Raw genomic sequence first — 26,460 nt, forward strand, 5'->3', positions numbered from 1 at the left:
GTCTCCTCCATTTCAATCTGCAGAGAAAAGATGCACAGACGAAATATGGGCCAAAACCCTGTTGGGTGGTTAATATGCAACCTATACTTATGCATTCATAACTATTGCCAGTGGGGCATAGTAGTTAAGTGTTGGATGGTGACTCCGAAGACCAGGGTTCAATTCCTTGCTCGACCATGAAACCCACTGGGTGACCTTGGGCAAGTCACACTCTCTCAGCCACAAAGGAAGGCAATGGCAAAGCTCCTCTGAACAAATCTTGCCAAGAAAACGCCATGATAGGGTCACCGTAAGTTGGAAATGACTTGAAGGCACACAACAACAACAACAACAACAACAAAGGCCATATGGGATCCTGCTGACTGTTCCTGAAGGACACTTGCCCCTCTTCCCCAAGGTTATAGGAGGAGGACTATCCTGATAGGATAAAGTGTGTCTTTTCTTGCTGTATCAGCTGAAGAGGGAGAGCTCACTTCAAAGTATTCATTGCAGATTTGATTAAATGGAATAAAGGATGAAAGTGGCAGCATGTCAAGAGAGCAGTGTGCAGTACAGAGAACTGGCACCACACACTTTGGACTGGCACCATCTACTAAAGCATTTTTATTTAAACATTTCCAAGGTGGGAGATGTGTTGGTCAGCACAAATAACAATGAAGAATCCAGTGGCACCTTTGAGACTACTTGTTCCAGGTATTCCCAGCAGTCTGTGTGTACTTTTGAGTCACTTGCACACTTAAGGCAACCCCGTGAATTTCACAGGTTTTCTTATCCAAGGAATACTTAAAGGTTTGTCATTGCCTTCCTCTGAAACAGACAGGTATACTTTAGTTAATAAAGCCCCTAACAGCAAAGCTCCATTTGACAAAGCCTAGTTTTTAGATCTGCAAGCATGGTCACCAATGTGGAAATCTTATGAAAAGTGAAAGAAAAAGTCTTCCAGCTGAGGGTGGCATAAACATTTGGAAGAAGCCTTCATGTGGTCTCTAAAAGGTTACATATGTTTTCGTTTACTTGTGACCTCGCCATTTCATTTCACATAATGCATATTGTTCGTTTCAAATAAAAAGTTTGCTGAAACATGTTCAGCTCTTCTTTGGCTGCATCTGCACTGCAGAAAATAATCCAGTTTGACACCATTTTAACTGCCATGGTTCAATGTGGTTGACTCCTGGGAACTATAGTACATTGTGGCACCAGCACTCTCTGACAGTGATGTCTAAATGTCTCACAAAACTACAGTGCCCAGAATTCCCTAGCATTGAATCATGGCAGTAAATTGGATTATTTCTGCAGTAGCCTTTGTTAGCAGTGTAGGAACCTATACTTATTCTTTCCATTGTTTTGGTCTAACTGAGATATACTTGTACCTAGACTACCTGGGGAGAGCACCAGCATGGCAAAGTGGTTTGAGTGTTGTACTACAACTCTGGAGACCCGGGTTCAATTCCCAGCTCAGCCATGAAACCCACTGGGTGACCTTGGGCAAGTGACACTCTCTCAGCCTCAAGAGAAGCCAATGGAAAGTCTCCTCTGAACAAACCCCAAGAAAGGTTTGCCTTAGGGTCACCGTAAGTCGGAAACGAAGGCACACAACAACAGCACCAGGTATTTCATGGCGGTCTCTCTTCCAAATACTAACTGGGCCCATCCCTGCTTAGCTTACAAGATCAGATGGGATCTGATGTCTCCCTGTGCTCAAGGTAGCATCTCCTTTCTGCCTTCCAACAACTTTGTAAGGTAGGTGAAGCTAACAAAGAGCGAGGAAAGGAGCAAGACATTCAAGATCATCCAGTAAGTCTCATGGCTAAATGGGGAAATGAGCCAGGATCTGCCTCATCTCAGTCTAACACAACAACAGGGTATTTTTAAAACAGGTGTTCCAATGACACAATGAAAAGGAAAAAGCCAAGCTGCACACAAAAGCATGCTTTACTCTTGGCTCGTATCCCATTATTGGTTGCAGTTCCTCCACAGGTGACAAATCTTTTCTTAACCACTGATTTAAGAATCTGCCTTCATTCATTAACTCACAGAACAATTGAATGGGTCTGGCATCAATGTAAATCCCAACTCAAGTGAAACTTAACACCAATGCAAGAATAATTTCTTCTGCTCATCAAATCTGGACTGGCATAACCAATATCTCCTCAAAACTAGAAGGAAACCCATTGTAGCAGTATAGCAGTTTAAGTGTTCGATTAGGACTCGGGCTTAAAGGAAGGCAACGGCAAGCCTCCACTGGCTAAATCCTTCCAAGAAAACCATAGGACAGATTCACCACAAGGGAGAGTTGAGTTGAAGCCACAAGAACTGAGGTTCACTTGTTTTCATCAAGATTACTTGATTAAAGTTGTCATTTCAATGCTTAGTAGACAACAGTCAAGACCAACATGGCTTTACAATAGCCTAAGCGACTTACACTGGTGTTATTGTGTCCCTCCATGTCACTTTTGACTTATGGCAACCCTAAGGCAAACCTATCATGGGGTTTTCTTGGCCAAATTTGTTCACAGGGGATTTGCCATTGGCTTCCCCTGATGCTGAGAGAGAGTGACTTGCCCAAGGTGACCCAGTGTGCACAAGCAGTGATTTGAACCCTGGTCTCTAGAGTCGCAATCCAACGCTCAAACAACTACATTACCAACACAATGCAACATGCAATCTGTGAATTAATGGTGACTGTGCATGTCTGATAATCCATTAATGTAGACACAATGAGCAGTGTGCAAAGGCAATGCATATTCTCAGCCTATTGTGCACATTTTAATCTACAATAAGATGTGCAATGTTCCCAAATGCTCAGCTCCGCTTATCCCACTATCAGTTTGATTTTGGAACACACTGTTCCAAAAAAATCACTTTGGGTGCATAGCGCATGCCAACCAATGGGTCAAGTTTTCCTCCCATTTTCCCAATGCGATATTATCATTTTAAAACTTTGGTCCTGCACAGATTTCCCCCCAAATTGCACATTTTATATCCAATCACACATTAAAAAAAAACAGCACTCTAACCACTACAACACCCTGATTCACCATTTTTATTTGATACAAACTTAGAAAGATGTATTATCAGATGCTTAGGCTGGCAGATATCTATGCACCTGTTAGGATGGGCAAAGTGAAATGCAAAAAGTATGACCATAATGAGTATTATCCAGGGTAACTGTTACGGAATGAAAACCTAATCCATTCAAAGCAGGAAACTGCTTTTGAGTTGATGCAACAGATTTTGGCAGCAGAAATGAGTAACCAAAGACCAGAAGCTTTGGAGCCAGGGGAAAAAACGGCCTCACACTTGTAGTAGTGTGCCAACAGAAATTATTGCTTAGCAAACAGAGATGACAGGTGAAGGCTACAAACATGTCAGTGCTATAGCGGAGAGGGGGAGATGCAGCACTAGAAAATAAATAAAATATGCTATCTCTTCTGGACTGCAGTTTCCCTTTTCCAAAAAGCTACCATCTACTTTTGAAAAACAGAATGCTTTTGATAGTGCAGGGAGAGCACTAGGACTTTTTAGTAAGCTGGATTGCCATTCCTGGAGGAGAGATGCAAGCTATATTAATCTGGAATTCCTTGCAATGGCAGAGTTTGCTTGTGTTGACGTTATTTGGTCTTGAACCCATCACTTTTAAATTGAAACCTTGTAGAGTTCATTTAATAGGGCAAGGTCAGAGTTCTCTCCCCCTTTTGGGGGGGGATAGTTTGGAGGGGATCCTAAGGGCAGTAAATTGGACTCTAAGATTGCCAAAATTGACCCAATGTTCTGGGCAAAGATAGTTTGAAAAAGACCAGAGACTAACCCACAATCAACCAGAGCTTGGAAAGGTTAACTGTTTTTCGATTACAACTCCCACCAATAAGACTATTTGAGAAGATGATGGGAATTGCAGTCCAAAAAGTACTATTTCCAAGCTCTGATAAGAACAAAGGAAGTTTCTACCATTAGTGACCAACTAAGCAATGGGTTGGAAAAGGCAGAAAACCTTTTCGCTGAGCCGGAAGCCAGTTGAAGCACAGGTTGGCTACAAGGAAGCCTTAATGCACTCAGATCCGGCAGGGATAAAGGGCCTTGTCTCCTCATGGAGAGAATGATGAAGCCCTCACTTTCTGAATTGCTCCCACAATCCCATTACTGTAATGCTGGATCAATATCCCCTACATTTAACCATAAGACCATTATAAACCCTCCACCGCAGCAAAATCTATTCCAGTCACAAGGTCAAGGAGCCTCATACAAGAATTGCATATATTACAGGATGAGACAGAACCCCCAGATTTCCAAGAAATCACTTTCCAAGTCCCTGTGGGTCATCTCAAAGTCTACACACTGTGTGTGTGTGTGTGTGTGTGTGTGTGAGTGTGTGTGTGTTGGTAAATTCAGTAGAGAGCTGCATTTCGATGCATCCCACAAAGGTGGAAGGCCCACTGTGTTGTAATGTGAACTTTAAAGGAGGTGTCCAATGTGCTGAACTTGTTTTGGGGCTAGGACTTGCCAATCTCAGCTGGTGTCTCCAGGAGGAAAGGTCTGAAGACTCTTCCATTAGGCTCATTAGATTAGACCAATGGTCCCCAAATTTTGATCCTCCAGATGTTTGAACTTCAGTTCCCATAGGCCCCAGTCAACTTGGCCAACAACCAGGAATTCTGCGATATATGGTCCAAAACATCTGGAGACCCAAAGTATGGGAAACACTGGTTTGGTCCTCCAGATGTTTTGGACTCTATCTCCCACAATTCTGGATTGTTGGCCAAGTTGGCTGGGACCTCTAAGAGCTGAAGTTCAAACATCTAGAGGACCAAAGTTTGGGGACCAGTGGATTAGACCGTAACAGCCCATACATAGACTTGCTGGAAGTAGGACTGGCGGTAAATTCTGATTCTCCATTTTGAAACTATAACCTCATCCCATTGGAAACTCAAAACTCTCTTACCCTATATGGCCCAAGGGCTGTATGCGGCCCTTCAGGACCTGTTTTGTGGACTGTGAAGCCCCAAAAGTCCTCCAAAGCCCCACCTCAATTTTTTTTAAATGATCAAGCTTTTCACCTGCACAACCACACAGAAAGCCCCCGATACCTAGAAATACCTGTATAAAACCCCAATGGCTGTTTTGCTTTAGAGTCACTCTCAAAATGGCGATCAGAAAGCTTAACTTCTGCTGACATTTTGAGAACAACAGAACAGTAGTTGTATTTGGGTAGGCGGGTGGGGATGTAGCCTTTGGGTATGATGTGGGATAATTGGCATGCGCTACCCATGCCACTGCCCATCTCTGATCTAGTGTGAAGTCTGCAGGTCCCTTTGTGGGGTTGAAAAAGAAACTGCAACCAATCTGCAGTGCAAGGAAAGGTACAGTAGATACAGACTTTATTCCCAACTGGCTGAAACATTTTGGTCGCACAGGTTGAAAAGGGGCCAAAGCAAGCAGAAGTGTTTTCTTTGTTGGATCAAATTTAAACTTGCAAAGGCCCAAACTGTACCTTTACAGAACGCTTTGTCATGCCAGGTTTCTAGACGCCAGACGCCTCATCTCTATTTGCTAAGCCTCACTCATTGCCGCCTGGAGGACAGGGATCAACACACTCATGCCAGCCAAGTTTGATGTCAGAATACCAGGTCGCCAATTCGCCCCCCTCCATCTTCCTTTGGCACCCATGATTTCCTGCAAGTCTGGTGAGCTCATCGCCCAGGAATGCCCAGCATGCGCCATTCGGCACAAGTCAGAAAAGCGTGCCTTTTGTTCATCAGCCGCTGTCCCCGAGGTTGGCACACAACTTGTGGCCAACACGTCACAGCTGCTGTTGCCAACGCTCTCAGGAAAAGAGGAGTGGGCACGTGGAGGGGAGAGGTGCCAGTTGGCAAAATGCAAGGGGCCAGGTTCACCGGCAGTCCCTCGGTCCGAAAAAGCAAGGGAGGATGAATGCATAAAAGGCCCGTTTGCCCCTTGTGTGTATTTCTAGTATTGGAAACGCTGGACTGGGGGCACCGTTCCCTCTTTAGCACTGGGAGGGACTTCACTTGCTCAACCCCACAGGGCTTGCATGGTAGACCCAAAGCTTGGACCCAAGTTCAGAGGCGTCTGCCCTCCTCATTTTGAGAAGGCAAGGGGTTGGTTCCACCAACACAATGGGTTTATTGAAGGCACAGAAGGTCCTGAGGAGCTTCGGGGAACTTTTCCAAGACAGGGCAAAAAGGATGCAGAAAAAGACCAGCTGGGAACAGAGCGTCCATTCTCCATGAAAAATCTCTCTCCCGTTTCCAAACGCCCACCAAGCTCTCTGCCTCAAGGAAGGAAGGGATGAGGTGCAGAAGGAACTGTGATCGTCCGCTGAGGCACAGGACCTGGGGTGACCTCTTCTATTAACCTGTCACCTAAACATTTCACACGCCACATAGGAGACATTTGGAGAGAAGGCCTGTAAAATGTCAACAATGAGATCCATCCCTTGTGCATTCTATGTGGGAATAGAGGACGCTGGTTTCAGGGAGGACTGCAATTTTCAAACCCCTTTCCAGCACTTTAACCATTGGGCCATACAGTCTCCATCAATTGTTCAACCTATCAACCAGCACCAGCTGAAGACAGACCTGAGCTTTTCTAAGCTCTGATCCTAAGACAGACTGTACTTTGTTTGCAATATTCTAAGGATCAGAACTCAGGGAAGTTTGTTTTCTAGACTACAATGCCCAGAACTCTGGCTAGAAGAACCTGGGAGTGATAGTCCTGCCTCACCCCAAAGTAACTTTTCCAAGCTCTGTTTAGGATATAATGGGTATCAATCTTTGCAAAAAAGCACAAACTAAACACAACATCAGCAACTGAACAAACCTAGAGTTTTTGTACAAGAAAACTGAGTAGTGGTCACTGCAAGGATTTTGTGGAATTCATTTCCTTTGTTAGCTCCAAAGTCCACCCTTCAAGATTTCTGCTGCTCTCTCAAAATCTGGGTATCCAGACATCTCTGTTACTAGAAAAAGAATCCTTAATACTCATTAGACTCTTAGGTAATTAAATAAAACCAAAGCAGGCAGGGGAAAATAGATAAGTGAATAAAGTAGCCCAGCACAGAAATACAAAACCAGCCTCTTATCCCAAATTGGCTGCTCATGCTTTAGCTGTTTTCAGGGATTTCTGTCAAAAGTAGCTGAATCAAATCATTCGGGAAGGAGCGTAATAGCAGAAGATCCCCAAAGAAGAGGATTTAAGGCCTGGACAGTAGAAATAAGAACTGGGATTGGAGAACGTTAAAATTTCACTGTGAAATGTTCAATTTTTTAGCCTTGCTTTAACAATTGCTCTTCTGGAGGAATGCACAAGTTTGAGCCATATGTTTGTCGGTACAGAGCCAGTTAGGTGCAAGGGTTTGGTGCTGGACTACAACTCTGGAGACCAGGGTTCGATTCCCTGCTTGGACATGGAAACCCACTGGGTGTCCTTGGGCAAGTCACACTCTCTCAGCCTCAGGGAAGGCAATGGCAAACCTCCTGTGAACAAATACAGCAAAGAAAACCCCAGGACAGGTTCGCCTTATTGTCACCATTAAGTCAGAAAGGATGTGAAGGCACAAAACAACATCACTACCACAACATTAAGTAGTTGTATGAACAGGAACCATAATTTAGCTGAATAAAAGAGCACATCAACAGGTAAGTCAACTCTATGGAATTTATCACACTGGGGCTAATTTCGACATTAAAGAGAGATTAAAGCGCATTTAAAGCATCCCGCAAATAAAGCAGAAATGGTGAGTAATTGCGCGAATGCTTATCACACACAATTGCGCAAATAAAGTGATATCGGAAATGCACTGTCACTGAAATTCCAAAAGTAAAAAGATGTGTGTTAATGCTTCTTTGTGACCACTTTAATGGGTGGGTTTTTGCAACATTGTGTGAAATTGTTTTGCATAGTTACGTGATTTTTCCAGGATATTGACAGGATAAACTCTGTGTGATAAACTCCTATGAGAGAACTATTCTTGATATGCTTCAGCAGCCAGAAATCCTTCTTCAACTTTAGCACCCTGCATGCAACCTTGGGCAAAAGTCACTATGCCCATCCTCTGTTTTCCCAATCTATACAATGGGAATAATGGGAAATCTCTTCACAAACTAAGTACAATCCATGATTAGAAAGTTCTCTGAACATTAACCAGTGGTATATTGAGGTTGGCAGATCTGATGCATTCAGGACTCAGGGGTTTCTGCTCATGGGACCCTTCAGGAGCTGCCCAAAATGACAAAGCATGCTTTTTATAAGCAGAAGTCCACTTGCAGATTTGAAAAAGGAGGTTTCTTTCCAAAATAAAGTGCCACCCCTGACGTCTTTCTGGGCAGCTGGGTGTCTCAAATGTCAGGAGCCAATCTATGCTCACCCTGTACTATATTATGCACAGAAAAAACAGCAGCAGAAAATAATCTGTTTTCTTTTCTTTCTGGAAAGCAACTGCAGCGCAAACCGAACAGGAAAGAGAGAGAACATGTTGGAAAAAATCCCGATGGAACTACTACCAGTAGAAGAAAATACTTGTTAAAAGGAAAATCTGGGGTCTTTTGGAGATGGAGGCAGTGCCAGGTTTGGAACAGGAACCGTCTGCGGTTTTCTGCAGTTTTCGTCAATTCGCTTCCCTTGCAAAAAGGGCCCCATCTGTTCAGCATTTGCAACCCAGTCTTCCCCAGGTGACAAGTCTCAAGAGTTTGACAGCTATCAAAAAACAGTCCCTTTGTTGCTAAAATTTCTTTGGCAGGTAAACCTGGGCTGGTGAAAAATAAGCTTTTGAATTTCGCACATTGCATATTAATTGGGTACCAGCACTATTTGTATATTGACCCTTTACAGAGGTTTGTCATAACATTGACACTTTTTCTGTATGTCTTATTGCACCTCTGTTACTAATATGTCTCATTATATACAACTGGAATTTAGACTGACCATCACACTACTAATACGATTACAGAGTAGCGTTATACATATTCTGCTATATAATTGTGAGTCTCAGACAATTGTTATGCCAGGACTGTCAATGTTTTTCCGTAGGATGCTGCCATGGCAGATAAATATTAAAATAATAGCGATATAATTGTGTCGAGGGAATGGGCCCCTGGTTTAGGGCTACAAATGTCATAAATGTTAAACTCCACGACAGTTTGACTTTCCGTACGCTTTTTTCAGCACTGAGTTAAATATAGTGTTCTGTAAACTGAATTCAAGTTTTATTAAAACAATTCTTAGAGGTGAGGATGGTGTTTGCTTTTGGCTTTTCCAAGGAAGGATTATAAAGACAAATCTCCCGGGATAAAGTTTGCTTTTGTGCAGCAAGTTCTTTCCTTCACTGTATATTTTCCTAAGACAGACAGCTTGACATAGTGGTTTGAGCATTGGACTAAGACTCTGAGACTAGGGTTCGAATCCTGGCTTGGCCATGCAAACCTAACGGGTGACCTTGGGCAAGTCACACTCTCTCAGCCTCAGTGGCAGGCCATGGCAAACCTCCTCTGAACAAATCTTGCCGAGAATACTCCTTGATAGGTTTGCCTTAAGTCAGAAACAACTTGAAGGCATACAACAGCAACAATGCTTTTCTAAATACCTTAAAGGCACCAGACTCCCACCTGATCTTGGAAGCTAAGTATGTTCAGCCCTGGATAATATTTGGATGGCAGATGTAGGAATACCAGGTGCAGTAGGCTATATTTCAAAGTGGTGCCAAACTGCATTATTTCTACAGCATAGATGCACCCTAAAATGCCTTCCCATCCATGCCAATCCATGGACAGCCACACATTCAATCATGCGCATCTTCACAGTAAAAAAATGCAAATCCTTTTTTGTCTTTTTGGCATTTTTTGCACCCGATTCCCTGCAAAAAGCCTAAATTCCTACATTTGGCTGTATCGCAGTCAATTCAATTGGAATGAGGAGTATTTTAAAGCCTGTGACACTTCAGGATTTTCAAAGACAGGGCGGATACTGCAGAAAATATTCATTTTTCTCCTCCAGCAAGGAGAAAACAACAGTAATTATTCCTTCTTGCATGCTTGGGCAGTGATTTTCACCCCTATAAACAGAAGCAAACTTTTAAAAAGTGGTTAAATCTCCAGCTGCCACAATTGCACATCTATACTCCTCCCATACTTCTGTCACGAGACCAAAAGTAGTAGCTGCAATTCCGGTTCTGGCACATGCCAAAAAGATAACAAGGTGCATGGCCCTTGGTTTTCCAAGATTCTCCCATCAGCCAAGTGAGCAGGTATCCTCCTTTTCCAGGACATAACCCTACATTGCTTTCTTTCAAAAAGCAAACTTTTTTTTATTAAAACCGGTTCTACATAAACATTGGTTTCTGTTACACAATCTTTGTTACACTTCATTTCATTTCCCCTACCATCCACAAATCTAACCTTAAACTTTAGTTCATAATTGAACAAATGGGCTTACTGTAAAACAAAATCATACTTTCCTTCTAATAACCAGAGTTGTACTTTCTTTCGCTAAACTCAAACCTTTCAAAGATTTCGTAGTGCAATGTAATACTACATTTCTATATATTCTACTATCTATTCTAATTGTGCTAGACTGATCTGCTATCATTAATCTTTGCACTTCCGACACAGCTACATTTCACCCTTCTATCCAGAAGGAATTGCAAAGCATCTTCCATTTTGCCACTGATTAAGAAGCATGGATTTATAGGAGTGTTTTTCACATTTGGTAATGGCCAACGTTTTTCCTTGCAAGTTCTACATTTTGCAGTGCTTGTCCGTCTTTGCAGTCAGGGCATCTGTTCACTCTGTCCATCATTCTTCCAAATGATTTCCAGAGGGTCTGGACATGCACAACTTTCTCTGTTGCATCTGTGCAAAGAGGCCGCCGTTTTGGGCGACGCATGCAGTCTGACTCATACAGAGAGGGGCACGTTGTTACGGGTGCCCGGCTTCAGTTCACCATATTTAGCCTTCTCAGAAGGAGTCAGGATGGGAAACCTCCCGCCAGCCGGCCAAGCGTGCGTTGTTCCGCTCCTCCAGCCCTCTCCAAGGACCTAAATGGAGAAATAAAAGCATCCAAAGGGAAGGGCCCCATCCCCAAGATGGAGAAAAGCTCTGGTCCAGCTTGGGCAAGGGACAGCAAAACAAAAACTCACAGGACACTTTTAGCCTGGATCAGTTGGGGAATACAGTACAATTCTCTTTTACAAAGGGAAGAAGGCAGGATTGCAAAGAGGCAGAGGGTGGGGCGAGAGCTGAAAAGTGGATGGGAAAAAGCCCAGAAAAATACGCGTGCCAGAAGGGTGAAAAACAGCATCTGGAAGGGGATAAAAAAGGAAAGGATAGAGAAGTCCCTTTGGAGAGGGGGGAAAAGTCCATAGAAGGGAAAAGCTACGATGTTCTCCCTGGAGACTTGATTAAGAATGGGTAGTGCACAGTGTCTCTATGAATATTTATATATAGCACGGCCACTCCACCGTTTGCTGTTACAAGGATTATTTATAACATACAATTTTCGTGCACAATGCTCCGCTGAGCAGAAAGGCACAGCCGCTGGGGAGTCTGCAATATAAAAATCAGTGCTGGTAGGATGGGGATCAGGAGGAAGGCATAAACAGGTTATATTATTGCTTTGGAGAGCTAGAGGGCTGCACAGGTTTGAGTGCTGGACTATGACTTTGGCCCACTTGGCCATGGAAAACCATTAAGTGGCCTTGGGCAAGTCCCACACTCTGCGTTACCATAAGGCCTGTGAGCTGAAACCTGCAGTTTTTAGGAAATCCTTTGCAAATAAAGGAATCTGTGGGGTTATTCACACTGTGAAAATAATCCAGGATAAGCCCGGGTTGAATCTTCGTTGTTCAAACGCGTCCCCAATGCACTCAATAACTGAATGCATTCCCATCGTCGACTCCATCTTAATTCGAACGCTTGCGCGTGTGAGCATCCAAACTTGCAGAGATGCGCATCGATGCGGTTCCATAGTTTGCACAACAAACCTGGAATGTGTGAGTGAGATGATTCACATAGTCACGCAAACAATCCTCAATGTGTGAATGACACCCTAAGTATCTTGAAGAAAGCTACTAAAACCCTATATTGTAGCTTGAAGAGCATTTTCTGTTAGTAATAGCAAAACAATACAACTGAATAATTGGGTTTTTCTGAAAAGGGAGTAGAAAGCAGAAAACAAAGTGAAACAAACAGGTGATTTAAGTTAATTGGAGCAAAAAGCTGAGACATCATGAAACAGCTATAAAAAAGGGATGTATCAAACCCAGTGTAGGGGGAGTAGCACAAGAGTACAAGGTGCAGAGCTGAAGGAATGTATAAGTAGCAAAGCTCAGCAGTGAGGAATGCTGGAGGAAGGTATTGCTGGAAGGAATGCAAGAAGACTCTGTTGTTTGAAACTTTCATTTATGAAGGTATGCTGTAAAGCAACAAGGACTACATCCGATTTATGTTGTAACTAAGACTGAAGGAGAGGACACTGTGCTCATGGACTATATATATCTTATATGCAGGTTGTATGAAAGTACAGTTCTCGCCCTTTGTTTACGCGGGGATCCATTCCAGACTCCCCTGCGTAAAACAAATACCGCCTATGCTCGAGCCCTATTTAAATGAATGGGTTTCGTGCACGCAGTGGCGCGGTGCACACGTGCCCCATTTGTCCCTATGGGATGTGCCGCCCCTACCTCCCTGTGCGGCTTTCAGCATATGCTGAAAACCGTGTATGACGCGGGCACACTGTACTAGTTGCTCACTAAGTTAAATGAAAAGTCTACTGAGTCAACATCATCTACAAGCCTTGTGTGGGAGGCTGTGTTTGTCCATACACTGTATGCACAGCGCTGTGTAAATCTACAGCACTATATAAATCAAGTACAATAATAATATAGTCTGCTATAAAACCTTAATGTTTTCCTGCTCCTTGTAAGCCAAGTGGATCCAAGTCCTCTTCCCCTTCTGCATTTGTAGCTTACTGACCCTGAGTTTGGGTAAATAAGACAGTTATGGAGTCTCCATGGGTATAGCTATGGTTGGAGGGCAAAATGAGGGTGTTTCACCCCAAAAAAGAATTCTGCCCCTTCTCCTGAACTTTTCCTTCAGCCCCCAGATTTCTAGCATTGCAATAACTTAAACCTTTAGCTGACTGCTTAGAAATACAGTAAGAACCCCATATCCACGGGGGATACATTCCTGGACTTAACGAGGAATTGCAAAAACATGGGTGATAGTAAACCCTACTGAAACAGATGACTGCTTACAGAAGTATACCTTGGAATCGCACTGGAGGACCTAGAATTGCATAGAGAGAACACCTCTCTGGGAATATCTACGTCTTTCAAGACAGCTCTATGGTAAATGTCCAGTGGAAGCATACCAAAGAATTGCACTGGACGACCTAGAATTGCCTACACAGAACACCTCTCTAGGTCCTCCAGTGCAATTCTATGGTCAACCGCCAGTGGAAGTATACTACAGAATCATGCTGGCGGACCTAGACCTGTGCAATTCTGGATCATCCATGCGGATAATTTTTGAATATTTCAGAATTCCAGATAAGGGAGACTCAACCTGTATTAGATCTGAAGAAAAGGTTTCCTGAAAGATGTGAAACTGAACTTCATTTTTGGGGTGCAGGAATCTTATCGCTATTCTTTCCATGCTATTTCTGCCGCTGGGTCCAAACTTTTCTCTTAAAAAGAAGTAACGCCCAGGAAATGTTAACTGAGGTATACCTATAGGCCTCTGGCTAGGAGGAACAATAGTTTCATTCATCCGACGACGTGTTTGTAATATTCTCAACGCCTCCCTCCAAATAAACCCTGGAAGGGGTTCTTTGCTGGGAAACGGCAGTGAGAGTTTGTTGGGAGAGTTGGTGCAAAAATTTATGATCATACCAAAGAGTCCTGCTTTTTGCATTCTCAAAAATAGTGTCTTTAACATTCCTGGCTCTCCTTGGACAGAATATTCAAAATTTTAACCTCCTCCTGTTGATTTGGAGGCAGAAGCATTTCAAATAAGGATGGTTTTGGGGAGGGAAGAAGGGATAACACACTGCCAGGGACTGCACTGCACTGCATTGCAAAACAAAGGCTGCCAGTTCATTGCCAAACATCCCCCCACGTCACTCCGAATTGTGCAACTACAGTCAGCCCTCTATATCCACACATTCTTTATCCACGGATTCAACTTCCCACAGCTTGGAAAATATTTTAAAAGTATGTAAATTCCAAAAGCAAACCTTGATTTTGCCATTTTATATAAAGGACATCATTTTACTATGTCACTGGTGTTAATGGGACTTGAGCACCCATGGATTTTGGTACCCACAGGGGTTTCTAAAACCACACAACAGCGGATACCAAGGGCCCACTGTATGTGGCTTTTTTTTTTCAAAAATAAGAAAAACCAAAGTTTCACATCCTCACGATTGCACACAAAAGGTCAAAAAGGCAAAGGGTAGGAGTGTGTTTCAACCTCTGCAATGACTTCGGTATTGCAAACATGAGTTGGTATCCTATGGATCAGGTTCAGTAGCTTTTCCCAGGATGCTCAGTTCTAAAAACCAGGGGTAGGAACTAAGTGGATCACATTCAGCCCAGCAAAGCTATTCTTGTGGCCCCTGGAGCCTTGCCACTGGGAATCCCCCAGGTCTCCATCATTAAATTGGGAGAGAGGGTAAAAATGGAGAATGAAGGCTTATATGCCCTGAAGGCACCAGATCCTGACTGATCTTGGAAGCTAAGTAGGGTCAGGTCTAGTTAGCACTTGGATGGTAGACCACCAAAGAATACCAAGGCTGTATTTCAGAGGAAGGAACTGACAACTGCCAAGACATTGGTTCCCAAACTTCAGTGCTCCAGGCACTTTGGACTTCACTTCACAGATGCTCCAGCCAACTTGGCCAAAAGTCACGAATTCTGGGAGCTAAAGTCCAAAACACCAACAGGACCAAAGTTTGGGAATCACTGGCCCAAGAAAACTTTATGAGATTCATGGGTTGCCATAAGTTGACAGGTGACTCGAGGGTAGAAACACACAAAAACGAAGGTCTGTGTCTCCAGAAGCCTCCAGTGAGTGCAATTCTTGGCTAAAACATAAAACACATCTCTGCACTTAGTTTTAATTTGCCAGCCATTTCTCCTAAAATCCAGTGTCTGGGGTAGGTGAGATATGGAGCAGCCCCCAGACGCTCCATGATGCCCTCTAAACTCTCAGCATTTATACAAAACGCCTATCAAACTCCTTTCCTCCAGTGAGTTGAAAGCTGTGGTGTCGTCTTCACAACGACCCTAGGAGGTAGGCCAGGCAGATGGAGAAAGAATGACTACTAGTCCAAGGTCACACAGTGAGCTTCAGTGGGGAGTTAAAACCTGGATCACCCAAACACTCCAGTTAGCAAAGAGGTTGATTTGGACAGATAAAGTCAACATGAATTTGATGTTTTAAGATTCTTCTTCCTCCAGCTCTAAAATGAATGAAATGTATGCAAGGCTGGAGGGGTCTCAGGAGTCTGGCCGGCCCAATAGCCTAACAATCTTCAATGCTAGGAATGTGCCCTACCCTGTGCATAATGTACACCGAAACATCCACCCACCCCCTCATCTATTTGCATTTGCACTAAGTTCCCAAAGAAGCACAGAAGCTTTGCCAAGGTAGGGAATTCTCAGGAGCAGGCCTTTCCCATTTAGGGGTGTAAAGGGCAGTGGGGAGAAGAGGAAAGTTCATGCAGGAGTTCAGAGAATATTTTGCAAGGGGAATTTTACAGCTTCTGAGATGACCAGATTGCAGCTGCCATAGAGGACTGCAAATTCTTCCCAGCTGCAAAAGGTTATTGTTCTGCAACTCAAAAGGTGTGCATTAAAAATGCACACAGACTTTCTTATTTATTTATTGCAGAAGGTAGGGCAGAATAGATGCATAGTCTGGATCAGATTTGGTCCCGAAAGAGAGGCGTGCCAAGGTTGGGAAATGCCAGTCAGATGCGCCAGGATTGGAAAACTGAACCCAGGACATTTTGGCATGCAAAGCTGGAAGGAAAAAGAAATCTCGAGGTGGTTGGGGGATTCTGGAAGCTGCAATCAAAAAGTTTAATTTTTCCTAACTCCATATATGAAATAAAGGATGCTGGTGCAACTAGAGGTTGGGATAGGACAGGAAAATTGAACTCAGGATAGTCTAGCATGGGGAGGGGGAATGGACTACAACTTCCAGAATCCCCCAGCCAGCTGGGGTATTCTGGGAAGTGCAATACAAAAGATTAACTTTCTCAAACTCCATTCATGAAATATAGGAAGCTGATGCAACTGGAGGATAGGATAGGATAGGATAACTGAACTCAGGACAATTTAGCGTGCAAAGTATCAATGAGGCTAAACACTGGAGGTGGGGGAATATATTTTGGACTCCAACTCCCAGAATCCCCCAGCCAGCCAAGGTGGCTGGGGGGTTCTGGGAGCTTTGATTAAAAAGGTTAACTTTTCCAAACTCCATACATGAAATCAAGGAAGCTGATGCAACTGGAGGTTAAAGGATGCCAGTCTGTTTCTGGATGCAATTCTGGTTATAATGGGGTTTTGGGGAGAAAAGCAGGCTATAAGTGCAATGAATAAATAAAAGCAAATACAGTAGACCCTTAGTATTCATGGATGCTCATTATATACAGTAGTGTAACAAAATGGTGTCCCTTATATAAAATGGCAAAACCAAGGTTTGCGTTTTGGAATTTATGTATTTTAAAGTATTTTTCAAGACATGGATGGTTGAGTCCATGGATCAAGAACCTGTGGATAAGGAGGTCTGACTGTAAATCTCTCTCGGTATGAGCCTGCCCAGTCCCTGAGGGTCATCAGTTAATAACGTGGTTAATAGCTCAATTGGTTGATTTCTTTATGATTTATTGATTAATACTTTGCTGTACAGTTTTTGTATGTTTTAAATAGTAATCTTTTCGACATGTAAGCCACCTTGAGTCACAGCCTTAGGGAAAAGGCAGGATATAAACAATGATGATGGTGGTGATGAGAATAATAATAGAGGTGGCGTGTTGCAGCGGATAAAAGGACACGAGTTCAAATCCTCCCCAAACTCATAATGGCCTCGCCTGACCATTTGCACAGGTTTCAACCCAACAGACTCTCCAAATGAGAAAATATAAGACAAAGCACCATTTCAAAGACCTGTTTATTCCACTTGTAAACCTGGAAATTTCCACATTGTGGTTCTTCGGCTGCATTTGCAAGAAACTGCCCTATAGACAATCATATCGCTCACTGTCCAACCAGCCCAATATTGGCTACAGAGGCTCAGGCGGAGAGAACAAGAGTCGGGGGAGAAAATCCTATTTTCAAAATACCCTCAGCCAGCAAGGCCACTGGTCATACTGGTTGAATGAGCCGTAGTCCAAAAACTGAACTTCTCCAAGATCTGGAGCAAAAGCCCTGTCACCTCTTACCTGTTTTTTTTCAAACTGGAAGTGCTGGGATCTGAACCCGGGTGTTTCTTTCGCCATGCAAAACGGAAGCATGACTCATGGAGCTATCTCCCCAGGGAAGGTTTCCAAGGGTCAACCTGAGGTTTCTTCCATTGCTGATAAAGCAACCTTGCAAAAGGCTTCCATCAACCAGAGTACTGTATCCAGATTGAGGAGGAAAGTAGTAGTAATGCCGCTCAATTCTGCTTTGGTCAGTGCTCACCTGGAATCCTGTGTCCAGTTCTGGGCATTGAGAAGTAAACATCGATAAGCCAAGACTGCATCCACATTGCAGTAATAATCCAGTCTGACACCACTTTAACTACCATGCTGCCTCAATGCTATGGGATACTGGGATTTGTAGTTTCTTGTGGCACCAGAGCTCTCTAACAGAGAAGACTAAATGCCTTGCAAAGCTACAGTTCCAAGAATTCCATAGCACTGAGCTATGGCAGTTAAAGTGGTGTCAAACTGGATTATTTCTGCAGTGCGGTGCAGCCCAAAGCTTAGAAACCAAGCCTTATGAAGAACAACCAGGGGAGCTGGGGATATTTACCTTGGAGAAGCGAAACTGAAAGGTGGAAGGATGGCTACCTTTAAATATTTGAAGAGACATCTTATAGAAGATGGAGTGAGTGTGTTTTCTGCTGCTCCAGAGGCTAGAACACAAACCAATGCATCCAAATTACAATTTAGATTCCACCTAAACATTAGGAAGAACTGACTTTAAAATCTGTGGGAGAGTGGATTAGACTTGTTGAGCCTCTCTTACCCAAAATGCTTGGGGCCAGATGTGTTTTGCATTCCCCACCCCACTCCAGATTTTGAAATATTTACATATACACAATAAGATATCTTGGAGATGGGACCCAAGACTAAACATGAAATTCATGTACGTTTTGCAAAGCTTGCCAAGAAAAACCCGTGATAGGTAAGTCAGAAACAACTTGAAGGCACACAACGACAGCAACAAATACATCTTATATAGATAGCCTGAGGCAACTTTATGGATAATATTTTAAATAATTTTGTGTATGAAACCAGGTTTGTGTACACTAAACTATCAGAAAGCAAAAGGGTCACTATCTCAGCCTCCCACGTGGACCATTTTGGAGTAGTCCAGATTTTGGAATAAAAAAGCCTCAACTTGTACCTTGGAGGGTGGTGGACTCTCATTCTCCGGAGGTCTTTTAACCAAAGTTGGATAGAAGTGCTTTACTTTGTGGCAGGGGTTTGAACAAGATGACCTCTCTGGCCCCTTCCAACTCTTAAGAACTTACGATTCTGTAAGTCTATTACACCAAAAAAGTCACAATACAACCTGGCGATCAACCTGTAGGAATGAAGAGAACCTCTTCTCCTACCCACCTCCCCATATTTTAAGTCAGGTGTGGGCAATGGTGGAGCAAGTGTGATGTAGCAGTTTCAGCATTGGACTACGACTCTGAAGACCAGGGTTCGAATCCTGGCTTGGTCATGGAAACCCACTGGGTGACCCTGAGCAAGTCACACAGTCTCAGCCTTAGAGGATGGCAATGGCAAACCCCCTCTGAAGAAACCTGCCAAGCAAACTCCATGACAGGTTAGCCTTAAAGTTGTTGTGAAGTCGGAAAGGACTTGAAAGCACACAACAACAAAAAGTGGGCAACGGAGGCAGGTCTGGGTGCCACCTTTTTTGCCCTTGGACCTACGATCTTTTCTTCTTGCAATATACTTAGGGAAGGGGTTTATCTGGAACAGGGTCTTTTTCATGGTGGCCCCCGAACAATGATTCTCTATCAGCAGAATTCAAAGAGGAAACCTAAAGTATTACTGGGACCTGAGATGTCCTCAAAGCTTCTTTACTAGGATTTCGGCAGAAGGAAGTGCTGCTGATCGTACTGTTATTTTATCAGTGCTTTTTTAAAATTTTATTTTAAATATTCTGACTTTTTAAAAAATGCATCTTGTTTGAGCGCCTCCCCAGAGAGCTTTGGCACAAATGGCAGGTTATGAATATTTTAATCTGCAATAAATAAACCAATGAAAACAGGCGTCCCCTCTTATCGACAAAACATTTCACTTTACTCAAAATAACATGATGCAGGGATACAAAACAGGAGATGGTTTGCTAAACAGAAGGGAAACACACAACAAAGGACAGAAATTGCAAGGAAGCAAATTTTGGCTGAAACGTGGGACCAACTTCCTAACAGCGGCAGGTGGGATGATCTTCCTGGGCAGATGGTGAGATGGATGGCCACCTGCCAGGTGTGACGTAGTCAGAGGCTGCATTGTAAGGGATGCACTAGATGAGCTCTAGGATCCCCTCCAACAACAGGTTTCTACGAATCTAGGCTTTCTGCCCTACCATGTGCCAAGAAAAACATTTGTTAAGAGCCAGCATGGTGCAGTGCTTTGAGTATTGGACCAGGACTCTAGGAGACCAGGGTTCAAATCCCTGCTCTGCCATGGAAATGTGCAATCTTAGACAAGTCACACTCAGCCTCAGAGGGAACCAAAGGCAAACCTACTCTGGACAAATTCTTCCAAGGAAACCCCATGGAAGGGTCATCATAAATCAGAAACAACTTGAAGGCACACAACAACCACAACAGATTAGAGTGAAAAATTAAAAGAAAACGCATACACATGCAAACATCAGAGCTAGGACAGGTCAGATTGAGAGTACAGTGGACCCTCCTTATCCACGGATTTTTTAGACACAGATTCAAGCATCCACGGATTGAAAATATTCCAAAAAAAAACTATAAATTCCAAATAGCAAACCTTGATTTTCCATTTTATATAAGGGAGACCATTTTGTTCTACCATTATATTTAATGGGACTTGATTTTGTTATCTATGGGGGATCCTGGAACCAAACCCCAGTGGATAAGACGGTTCCATGGTATATTGGCACTCCATCGTTTATATGTTCTAGAGCTACTTGATGTTAATTTGTGTAATTGTCCATTTTTAAAATTTGCATGCTTTGTGATTTCAGATTGTAGGTTTTATCTTGTAAAACTCAACGGTGCTATACAGTATAAATAAAACTCTAATAATAATAGTAATAATAGGAAAAGTGTTCTGGGAACAGCCAGGTTGGCTGGGGGATTCTGGGAACAGCCATGCTACCTAGAGGATTCTGAATGTTGCAGTTTTAAAAAAGGAAAGTCCATGATCAAGCTTTGATGAAAAATTGACCTGTTGGTCCATGCGCATGGCACCGTTCGCAATTTGGGGAAAACACCTTTATTAGGACCAATCAAGACACTACAAGAAGGGAGCAAATAGGGATGAGATAGATGACCTTCAGGATCCCTTCAAACATAATGGACAATTGGGCAGCACCAGGTAGGAAAACGCTTTTTGTCTCAAGGTGGTGGCAGCAAAGGTACCCTCAGTGGACTGCAAAGCACCATTCCTGTATCCACAGTTTCTCATTGTTCAGTGCCCAACCCAGAACACAGTCATCGAAACCTCTGTGCACTCCTTCATCTCCATCTCAGACAATGTGTCCTGTTCCAGACAGAAGTGTGTGTGTGGGTGTTTGTGTGACCTGAAACCCCACTGTCCTCATTTCAGTGTGCGGGGAGGGGAGGCAAAAACCCATCCACCTGTCAACACAAAAGGGATTTGCAAGCAACCAGCCATCAACAAACCAAGATATATCCCTCTAATACCCCAATCCAAGTTGGCTGCCCCCAAACCAGCTAAAGTAGGGTGCAGAGGGTCCCCCTTTCTTTCCCGTTTTGAAGGGTGGGCACTCATTTCCAAGAACTCTGCCCATTACAACTACACACATCTTTTTGTTTGTACAAATTGTGCAAAATTACAGGAATCCCCATTTCACCCATATTTTCTCTTGCAAATTTGCAAGAAATAACCCCATAAAGACTTCAGGCATGGGATGGGTGGCTTAGTCTGATTCAGCCCCATTGGCAAGAAGGTGTGTATGTGTATTTGTGTGCGTTTTCATTGTAGCCCCAGATGATCATGGTTGTCATAATAAGAAAACTTAAGCCTTAAGCCCATTCCTTTTGACCTACTCAACCCATTGTGGCTTTTCTTTCTTTTATTTGTGGATCCTTTTTAGTTACTCTTTTATTGTCTGTTTTAACCCTGAAACACTTGCCCTTTAAAGGGGATAAATACTGGAAATCAAGAGGCAAGTCAACATTTGTGTAAATCCCTTTGGTTCAATGGGTCTACTCTCAAAAGAATCATCATGGGATATATTATTAGCTCCTTGGTTTCTGCAAGGTCTACTTTTAAGGTGAAGGCAGGATACATGGAGGGATCCCAAATCTGTTTATAAGGATTCAAAAATACACCCCTGGAAAAAATGTGCATTTTAATATACAGTACTTTAATATAGCAAAAGGCACCAGTGCACCCCAATTCTCCACTAGGTTTTACCTCTATTCCAGAATAAACATCACAGATGCCTGAGAATTGGGGGCCTTGGGTGGGTACCCCTTTCCTAAAACACAAAATGGATTGCTTCTCCCACCCAACCTCAATATATATTCTTTTTCCAACAAGAATAAATAAATACATCACCCTTTACAAAAGAGGGGAGTCAGTTTGGATCCCTCCAATATTACAGAAAACAAACCAATGAGGAGAGACAGAAGCAGAGTGTGTCTTTTTGCAAAGATACTCCCAAGGTCTCCAAAATGTGTGACCCACACCCACCATTTGTAGTCTTGCAAAGCAAGTGTAACCTACTCTAAGGTGTCCAAATTTTCATTTTTAAAAGGACAGGGCTGACCCACCCTCCACCATTGTGTGTGTAGTCTTGGATAGATAGTGTAATATACTCTGAGGTCTTCAAATTTTCATTTTTAAGACAGATCTGACCCAGCCACCCTCCACCAAAGCTCCCCAACCTGCTTAGCTTCCTTTGCGCACAGCCACCCTCTCCAAACAGCCTCCTTTTCGTTCTTTTTCCTTTCCCACCAGTTGCAAAAGCCTTACAGTAGCTACTATACACTAGAGTAGTGTGAGAAGGAGGGGATAAAAGTGGGTGTGTGATTTTGCGAATAGAAATAAATCTGGGCTGCCTGCAAACATACCAGCTCTCCTCCTTAAACAAAAGCCCACCGACCCAACCCCACTTTCCAAATCCCCTTCTGCAACAAGGAGGAGGATCTGCCTGCGCAGGTTGCAACCTCTGAAAACTCAGGGGAGGGAAATGCAAACATCAAAGCATTTTACAAAACAAAAATGCAAAACATTTTGTGTTTTTAAACAAACAAAACAAAATGCAAACATACAAAGACATTCTTCCAAGACCCTCCCACTCTAGGAATCCTTATTAAAAAAAAAACCTTGCAGATTTGGAGAGGTGGGCAAAGAAGAAAACTGCCCAGTATGAGAAAGAAAGGCACCTAGGAAATGCAAAGGAAGGAATACAAAGGAAGGGGGGGAAAGGAGTTTTGGAAGGAATGAGTTTTGGAAAATGAAGAAGGCGTTGGAAGCCTTCTTTAAAAGGTGAAAGGGGTCCTGGGTTTGCAAAACCCAGCCTCCCTTTTTGCAATGGGGAGGTAGGTCTGGGGGGGGGGTCTTGCATGCCTCCCTCCCAAGTGGTCCTCACCTTGGATGCAAAGGATGGTCAGCAAAAGGCAGCCCAGGGCGAGCAGCAGGCGAGGGAAACCCATTGTTCCTAGTGAGTCTCTCAGCTCCAAATCCAACTAGAGGCAGAGGAGGCTGAGAGGAGGGAGAAACCCCCCCAAGGGTGACGTCAGAGGGAGGGGGAGGGCATTGCAAGGAGGGGGTGGAGAGGGAAGGCTGAGCCCCCTAGGAAAGCCCCAGTCCCCCTCCCAGGCATTGCAAAGCCAGACCCCAAGGAAGGAGGGCTACAGGTCCCTAAAGGCATTGCTTGCAAAAGATAGAGGGCTGTGCATCCAAAGGGAGACCCCCCATTCACACCCTTTACTGGGTTGGGAGCACCCCATGGAGACCCCCACCATTGCAAGGGACCCCAAGGCTGGACTGCTTGGTCTTCAAATGACTGCAAAGCAGAAGGAGAAAGAAAAGAAAAGAAAAGAAAAGAAAAGAAAGAAAATAATTCAAATTTCTTTCTTTTGCAACCAGTTCCTCCCTGTGTGTGCCATACTCCAAGGAAGGAGGGATCATGGAGGGATTGCTTTCAAAAGAAGAGGGCTGTGCATCCAAAGAGAGACCCCCCCACTTTTTACTGAGTTGGGGCACACCGTGGAGACCCCCACCATTGCAACCAAGGCACCCCAAGGCTAGACTGCTTGGTCTTCAAGTGGCTGCAAAGCCAAAGGAGAAAGAAAGAGGGAAGGAAAGAAAACCCAAATCTCTCTCTTTTGCATGTGTGTCTTTGTGTAATTTTTGTAACCATTTTGGCTAAGCTTTTGGTCAAGGGTTTTAGAGACTTGCCTTTTCTTTGTTTATTTTATTGTTTCTCTTTTTAAATATATATATTTAAATATATTTATTCATTTTTTACAGTTGTTGTCCTCAGCCTTCCAGTTGTTTCCGACTTGTAACAACCCTAAGTTGAACCTATCCTGGGGTTTTCTCTTGGCAAGGTTTGTTCAGAGGTGTTTTCTCCTGAGGCTGAGAGTGTGTGACTGGCCCAAGGTCACCCAGTGGGTTTTTATGGATGAAGCATGGATTTGAACCCTGGTCTCCAGAGTCCCACTCAAACCATTATGCCACACTGACCCACTTTTTGGGTTTTGGTTTTTTTTGGCAAAACATACCATATAATAATACAAACAAATACAGCAAGTCATATTCTGAGACAGCTTCCTTTTATCCACTCCTCAAAGCATACACTTGTACAAACCACTGCACTGTCAGTACTCTTACTTTAAAAAACAAATTACTTCTATTAAATTATCTGTTTGCATTGATGTTGATTATATCTTCCACTAGAGAGGTTTGCCTTCTCTTTAATTCAGATTTCTTTGGTTTTTTCCCCCTCTTCACTTTATCTGCACAGAATAATAAACATGGCTAAGAGAGAGCCACCATGGTTTAGTGGTTTTAGCGTTGGACTGTGACTCCGGAGACCAGAGTTTGGTTCCCAGCACAGCCATGAAACCCACTGGGTGACCTTGGGCAAGCCACACTCTCTCAGCCTCCAAGGAAGGCAATGGCAAGCCTCTTCTGAACAAATCTGCCAGGAAAACCCCATGATGGGTTCTCCTTGTTGCTTTCATTCCCAGCTTATGACAACCCTGTCGGGGTTTTCCTTGCAAGTTTCTTCAGAGGGGTTTTGCCCTTGCCATCCTCTAAGGCTGAGAGACTGTGACTTGCCCAAGGTCACCCAGTGGGTTTTCATGGCCAAGCGGTGATTCGAACCCTGATCTCGTAGTCCAACGCTCAGACCACTATGCCAGTGGCCCTCGCAGGTTTTTAGGGTCAGCTTGGAGCTACACAACAACATAAATGCTGGAGAGCTCTGGTGCCACAACAAACTGCAGATCCCAGGATAGGATGGAGGCACGGCCAAAGTGACCAGATGACCTGCTTTTCCAGGATGTGTCCTACTTTTCATCCTTCTGTCCTGGAGAAAGTCCAAAATGCCTTCCATTTGGAGCAAGGCTCTGAAACATGAATTTATATTCATATTAGACTTTTTAAAAGCTTTTATTTGGTCACGTCCTACATTTTTCTTCAGTGTCTCACGTTCTACAGTGCCTCGCCCTCCTTTGCGGTTAGGACATCTGGTCACCCTGGCCATGATAGTGAAAGTGGTGTCAAACTGCATCAGTACTGCAGTGCAGACGCAGACATACTCTGATCCTTGAACCGCTATACCATGCCTGCTGTTTTTGTTGTTTGTTGTGTGCCTCCAAATAATTTCCGATTTATGGCATCCTAAGAGCTGTTCATGGCAAGGTTTGTACAGAGGAGGTTTGTTATTGCCTTCCCCTGAGGCTGAGAGAGTGTGACTTGCCCAAGGTCACCAGTGGGCTTCATGGTGGGGTTGGAATCAAACCCAGCTCTCCTACTTTTTATTGTATTGTTATTGCTGTTTGTTTCAGTTGGCCCTTGTGAGTTTTATGTCCGCTGCTTCTCCAACTCTCTGCATGTCTCTGGTTTATATTCCAGAGACGTTGCACCTTCCCCTGTTTGCAAATGTGTAAAAATCGACCTACAGTTTTCTGGCTTGACCTCTCACACTGCAAAATGCTTCAGGGAATCCCAGATCATGCGAAAGAGACCAAGGTGGGGTTATTCTGGCTGACCTTTTACTGTCCGGCCGGCTTGGAAGATAGTGAATTCCACTCTCAACTCTTTGTTTGTTGTTGCTGTTGTTGTTTATGACTTTATTGTTTGACTTCCCACTTTACTTTGCTTTTCTCCAACCCTGGGACTCAAGGTGACCAACAAAGTTGATACAGATGGATCCATAAGCACACATTGTGCAAAGGTTTAAATAGACTTAAACCAACAGGAGCGTTAAAAGCATGCCCATTAAGAAGGCAAAAGACACATGTAGGATCACTGTTTATTCATTTGTATCCCATTTAATCCCAATACAGAGAAAAACCTTAAATAGTCTAAAGACCAGCATGAGCCAGCGTGGTGTAATGGTTTAAATGTTAGACTGTGACTCTGGAGACCAGAGTTCAAATCCCTGCTCAGCCATGAAACCCACTGGGTGACCTTGGGGCAAGTCACACTCTCTCAGCCTCAGAGAAAGGTAATATCAAACCTCTGAACCTTGACCCCCCCCCCCCCAAAAAAAACCAACAACAACCCAGAATAGGTTGCCTTAGGGTCACCGTAAGTCGAAAACGACTTGAAGGCACACAATAACAACAACAACAATCCTAAATAAGCCCTTCTCAGACATTTTATGAGCACGCAGAGGGGTGGGAGGGGGATGGATTATGCACGACAAGACCTCCATGTGTTCAAAATAAAGTCTGGAGTCTTTATTTTATCTCCAGACTTTATCTGAAGTCCTTGTGCGGGAGAGGTCAGTTCTGTGCAAATCGGCAACCTGCTTTT

At 43.6% G+C, this 26,460-nt stretch overlaps 1 protein-coding gene across 4 annotated transcripts in view; it reads right to left on the bottom strand.

Moving 5' to 3' along the window:
* The window catches only part of MCAM (melanoma cell adhesion molecule), a 45,340-nt gene extending 22,199 nt beyond the window's left edge, over positions 1–23,141 (bottom strand). For 3 of the 4 annotated variants that reach the window (XM_089537450.1, XM_089537451.1, XM_089537449.1), the window contains exon 1: positions 23,060–23,141. In XM_089537450.1, coding sequence (XP_089393576.1) covers positions 23,060–23,123 — 64 coding nt within the window. In that variant the 5' untranslated portion in view covers positions 23,124–23,141. Of the gene's footprint in view, positions 1–5,488; positions 5,507–23,059 lie in introns of those variants that run through there. The other variant, XM_089537452.1, reaches the window with a different exon arrangement.
* Positions 23,142–26,460: the final 3,319 nt, after the last annotated feature.

The sequence above is a fragment of the Sceloporus occidentalis genome, unplaced genomic scaffold (assembly GCF_023333645.1).
Source record: "Sceloporus occidentalis isolate IW3139 unplaced genomic scaffold, rSceOcc1.0.p SCAF_9, whole genome shotgun sequence".
NCBI lineage: Eukaryota > Metazoa > Chordata > Lepidosauria > Squamata > Phrynosomatidae > Sceloporus > Sceloporus occidentalis.